The sequence below is a fragment of the Agelaius tricolor genome, unplaced genomic scaffold (genome assembly GCF_023055355.1).
Source record: "Agelaius tricolor isolate 1412-34295 unplaced genomic scaffold, bAgeTri1.0.p SCAF_55, whole genome shotgun sequence".
Classification (NCBI taxonomy): Eukaryota; Metazoa; Chordata; class Aves; order Passeriformes; family Icteridae; genus Agelaius; species Agelaius tricolor.
This window is the reverse complement of record NW_027269315.1, coordinates 2332871-2337978: the sequence shown is the minus strand read 5'-3', so window position 1 is coordinate 2337978 and position 5108 is coordinate 2332871. Positions and strand designations below refer to the sequence as shown.

The window sequence follows — 5108 nt, the reverse complement described above, 5'->3', positions numbered from 1 at the left end:
CCCTCCGCCACCGGGGCCGCGCCGCCATTTAAAGGGACCGCCGCCCTCCGTGGGGTGGGGGGGGATGGCGGGGGACACCCCCCAAACCGGGGCCGCGCCGCGGGACCAGCGGCTGCCACCCCCGTGGGGACACCCTCGGGACCCCGCTTCGCCTCCGTGGGGTTGAGCAGAGCCCGACACCGGGAGGGCACCGGGGGCGCACCGGCGGAGCAGTGCGGGGGGGGGGGGTCGGGACGGAGGTGGGGGTGTTCCCGGTACCCTCGGGGGATGTCCCCCAGCCCCGCACCGGGAGAAGTCGGGGCGGAGCGGCCCCACGGGACCCCGGGGACAAAGTGGCAGCTGCCGGGGCAGGGCCAGGCCGGGGCGGCTCTTTGTGCTGCGAAATGGTGGAGCTGGAGCGGCGCGGGGGGGCGGGGGAACGCCGGGGACTGGGACAGACAGACAGACACAGGGCTGGGCACCAGCATCTGTCACCCCCCGCGCTGTCCCTGCAGCACAGAGAGGAGCAGGTTCCTCCTCTCCTGGAGACCCCACAGGACAAAGGGGAGCCCCCAGGGCTGGGGGTCCCTGCGCTGGAGCAGAACCCAGCACAACCCCCCCATGGAGGGGATCCTGGGGGGCTCCCAGGACTTGGATCCCTGCAGCCCCCCCGAGAGCAGGAGCCAGAGCACACAAAGCCTGCAAACGTTTTCAGCGATGTTTTTATTGGAAATGTTAAATACTGGGGGTCCGGCCCCAGCGGAGCCGGGTTGGGGGTGTTCAGGGGGGGCTCAGGCGTGTTCCTCTGCCAGCTTCTCTGCCTTGGCCACCGCCTCCTCGATGGGCCCCACCATGTAGAAAGCCTGCTCAGGCAGGTGGTCATATTCACCTGGGGGACAACAACGTGTCAGGGGGGAGTGGGAGGCTCAACCAGGCTCCCCCAGACCCCCCCTCTGAGGGCCACCTCACCTGCCAGGATCTGCTTGAAGCCCTTGATGGTTTCTTTGAGCGGCACCAACTTGCCCATGTGGCCGGTGAAGACCTCGGCCACCTGGAAGGGCTGGGACAGGAAGCGCTGGATCTTACGGGCTCGGGCCACCGTCAGTTTGTCCTCCTCGGACAACTCATCCATGCCCAGGATGGCGATGATGTCCTGCAGGGACTTGTAGTCCTGGGGAGGGGGGGGACACAGGGGGTGAGCGGGCAGAGGTGATGCCCCCATCCAAACGCCCCACCTGAGGGAGGGGCTGCCCCAACTCCCTCACCTGAAGGATCTTCTGCACACCCCGAGCCACGTCGTAGTGCTCAGGCCCCACGATGTTGGGGTCCATGATACGGGAGGTGGAGTCCAGGGGGTCCACGGCGGGGTAGATGCCCAGCTCAGCGATGGCACGGGACAACACCGTGGTGGCATCCAAGTGGGCAAAGGTGGTGGCGGGCGCAGGGTCAGTCAAGTCATCAGCTGGCACATAAATAGCCTGGGGACACAGAGAGGGGACAGGTGGTGACAGGTAGGTGGCACAGCTCCCCGGGAAGCTGGGGGTGGTCCTGCCCTCACCTGCACGGAGGTGATGGAGCCCTTGCGTGTGGTGGTGATTCGCTCCTGCATGGTGCCCATGTCAGTGGCCAGCGTGGGCTGGTAGCCCACGGCCGAGGGGATTCTGCCCAGCAGGGCTGACACCTGTGAGGGGACAGAGCGTGAGGGACAGAGCACGAGGGGCCGGGCAGGTGGGGGACAGGTGCAGCGCCCTGTGCCCAGCACACACCTCGGAGCCAGCCTGGGTGAAGCGGAAGATGTTGTCGATGAAGAGCAGCACGTCCTGACCCTCCTGGTCCCTGAAGTACTCGGCCACCGTCAGCCCTGTCAGGGCCACCCTGGCACGGGCACCCGGGGGCTCGTTCATCTGCCCGTACACCAGGGCGACCTGTGGGTGGGACAATGGCGTCAGCACGGTGGCACTGCCACAGCTGGCACTAGGTCAGGGGACCCAGAACCTCCCCTGCTGGCCCTCCCTCCTCAGGGTGTCTGCACACCTTGGAGGTGGCGTCTTTGAGGTTGATGACCCCAGACTCGATCATCTCGTGGTACAAGTCGTTGCCCTCGCGGGTTCTCTCGCCCACCCCGGCGAACACCGAGTAACCACCGTGGGCCTTGGCCACGTTGTTGATCAGCTCCATGATCAGCACAGTCTTGCCGACTCCAGCACCTCCAAACAAACCTGGGAGGAGGGGAAACAAAGGTTCTGCTGAGCCCCAAAGCCAGCCTGGCTGCCCACAGGGTCTCCCTTCAGCTCTTTCCTCCTCAGATATAAAAAGCGTTGCTTCAGCAAGCTCAGGAGAACGAAAGTCATGGAGTGAATCATCAGTGAAGGAAAAATTCCCCAGAGGAACTGTTGGAAATCCCAGAGGTACCATCCCCAGACCCAGCCCTGCTCTGGGGGTCACGTACCAATCTTGCCACCCTTGGCATAGGGAGCCAGCAGATCCACGACCTTGATCCCTGTCACCAGGATCTCCTGCTCCACACTCATCTCCACAAACTCAGGGGCCTCGGCGTGGATAGCAGCAAACCTGCAGCAGGAAGAGGAGAGGAAGGGAGTGGGCAGCTGCTCTGAGCCCCCCAGCTTGGGGGCTGGCAGGGGACAGTCCCTGCTGTGACCCAGAAGAGCCAGAGCCACCTCCCTGCTCACAGCTGGGGTGCCCTCCAGCCTCTCAGCACTCACTGTTTGGTGGTGATGGGGCCCCTCTCGTCGATGGGTTCCCCAATGACATTCATGATCCTGCCCAGCGTCTCAGGGCCCACGGGGATGCGGATGGGAGCACCAGAGTCCAGAACCTTCTGTCCCCTCACCAGCCCTTCCGTACCGTCCATGGCAATGGTGCGCACGGTGTTCTCCCCTGCCGAGGCCCAAGGACAGCACAGTCACCACAGCGTCCTCAGGCTGACCCTGGGGACAGCTGCTGGTGGCTTCCCCAGGCCCTGCCAAGGGGACATTCTGCTGGGAAAAGAATCAAGAGGAGCAGCAGGAATAAAATAGCCCTGAGGAAAACTGAGCCGTGCAGTCACAGCCCTCGGGCAGCCATTTTCCTCCTCCTCAGATTGAAATCCTTGGCTTCAGCAAGCTCAGGAGAACGAAAGTCATTGACAACATCATCACAGGAGGAACCCCCCCTCCCACCCCCAGTTGCTCACCCAGGTGCTGAGCCACCTCCAGCACCAGCCGCGTCTCCCTGCCCTGCACCTCAAGGGCGTTCAGGATGGGGGGCAGCCCCTCATCGAACTGCACATCCACCACGGCGCCGATGACGGCCACGATGCGGCCGGTGGAGGAGCCGGCCTTGGCGGCAGGGGCTGCCTGGGCGGCATAGTCCCGTCCTGCGGGGGGAGAGGGACGAGTCAAGGTCGGCCGGGGCACGGCAGCTCCGTGGGGGTGCGGAGATGGGGCTGCCCTGCAGGCCTTGGGGTGTGCCCGAGACCCCTGAACCTCCCTGGGTGCACCCAGGACCCCCTGAACTGACCATGGATCCCCACACCCCGCTCGGTGCACCATTAACCCACCCACGCCCCTCCTCAGTGCGGCCGGGACCGCTCTGGGTGCACCCGGATCCCCTCAGCGCTACCAGGACCCCCTGAGCCCCCACCCCTCAGCGCTACCAGGGCCCCCGGTACACCCGCAGTCCATGCAGCCCCCCACGCCCACCCCCGGGGCCGAAGCTCCTCTGCCGCAGCCCATCCGCTCGCCCTGCCCGCTTGGCTTGGCACGGCACACCCCACCCCGGTACCGGGGCCCTGAGCACCGGCACCCCCGCGTAGGCCCCAAGGTGACCCCGGCCCGCCCCACACTCACGCGCCCCGACGGCGACAGCCGGGGCGGCCCCGCGGCCGAGGAGCAGCGGGAGGAGGTCCCGGCCCGGGGCGGCCCCGCGGGGCAGCAGCGGCCGGGCCGCGGCGGCGGCGGCGGCAGCGGAACGACCCGCGAGCCCCAACATGGCGGCGCCGACTGAGCCCCGCGTCCCGCCCGCCCCTCACGGCCCCCGCGGGGCGGGGCCGCCGAGCCGTGCGTCACCGCCGCACCGCGCGCCCATTGGCTGCTCCGCCGAGAGGCGCCGCGTGAATTCGCGCTCTCATTGGTCTTTGCGATGCGGCGCCCGCGCTGCGCCTCGTCGCCATTGGGTTCTGGATCTATCAATCAAAACGCGCTGCGGCCTGATAGGGTGGTGTGGTGGGAAGAGGCGTGTCCCGGGCGAAGGTCAGCGGAAGTGGCGGCGCACGTGTCCCGGGCTTGTCCTTGGGCGGGCGCCGTGACCGCGGCCGAGGCCGCACCGGGGCCGTGACGGGCCCGCCTCCACCCCCTGTCACAGCACCGCCCCGAGGGGCCGCCCCTCACCGGGCCCGTGTCCGCCCCGCACGGCCGAGGGTCACAGCACCGCCCCGTCCGGGCACCGTGTCCGCCTCACGGCTCCGGTGTCGCTGTAGTGCCCCCGGAGCCGCCCCGGTGCACCGGCTCCTGCCTTCTCCCCGAGGCCCAAACCGCACCCTATCGCTCCCCCCCCGGGGATCGCCGCAACATTTCTCCGCTGTCCCCCAAGGGATGGGGTCGCACCTGAGGGGAACCTGAGCGCTCTTGTCCCCAGTGGGAGGAGATCCCACATCCCACCCTGCTGACCCCAAGAGAACGGGATCCCACCCCAAATGCCCCCAAAAGAAGGGGATCTCACCCTACTGACCCCCTACAGGAGATCCCACCCTACTGAACCCCCAAAAGAAGGGGATCCCACCCCACTGACCCTGCATAGAAGATCCCACCCTACTGAACCCCCCAAAAAAGGGGATCCCACCCTGCTGACCCCCCTTAAAAGGGGATCTCACCCTACTGAACCCCTCAAAAAAAGGGGATCCCACCTCAGTGACCCCCAAAGAAGATCTCACCCTACTGAACCCCCTAAAAAAGGGGATCCCACCCCACTGACCCCGCATAGAAGATCCCTCTCTACTGAACCCCCAAAAGAAGGGGATCCCACCCCACTGAGCCCCAAAAAAGGGGATCCCACCCCACTGACCCCCCTTAAAAGGGGATCTCACCCTACTGAACCCCCAAAAGAAGGGGATCTCACCCTACTGAACCCCT

At 66.5% G+C, this 5108-nt stretch overlaps 1 protein-coding gene and 2 non-coding genes across 3 annotated transcripts; all 3 read right to left on the bottom strand.

The window, feature by feature from the left end:
• Window positions 1–683: 683 nt before the first annotated feature.
• ATP5F1B (ATP synthase F1 subunit beta) lies at window positions 684–4000 on the bottom strand. The gene is made up of 10 exons (XM_071455954.1): window positions 3828–4000; window positions 3173–3355; window positions 2703–2877; window positions 2429–2550; window positions 2014–2198; window positions 1746–1904; window positions 1538–1660; window positions 1245–1457; window positions 949–1150; window positions 684–868 (listed from the first exon to the last, which is right to left on the bottom strand). Exons 1-10 carry the CDS (start codon window positions 3967–3969, stop codon window positions 771–773), a joined length of 1602 nt encoding a protein of 533 aa, XP_071312055.1. The 5' UTR covers window positions 3970–4000; the 3' UTR covers window positions 684–770.
• LOC139604855 (small nucleolar RNA SNORD59) lies at window positions 2277–2351 on the bottom strand. Its single transcript, XR_011684122.1, has one exon. It is a non-coding gene; the product is annotated as a small nucleolar RNA SNORD59 (small nucleolar RNA).
• LOC139604856 (small nucleolar RNA SNORD59) lies at window positions 3070–3143 on the bottom strand. The gene has a single exon (XR_011684123.1). It is a non-coding gene; the product is annotated as a small nucleolar RNA SNORD59 (small nucleolar RNA).
• Window positions 4001–5108: the final 1108 nt, after the last annotated feature.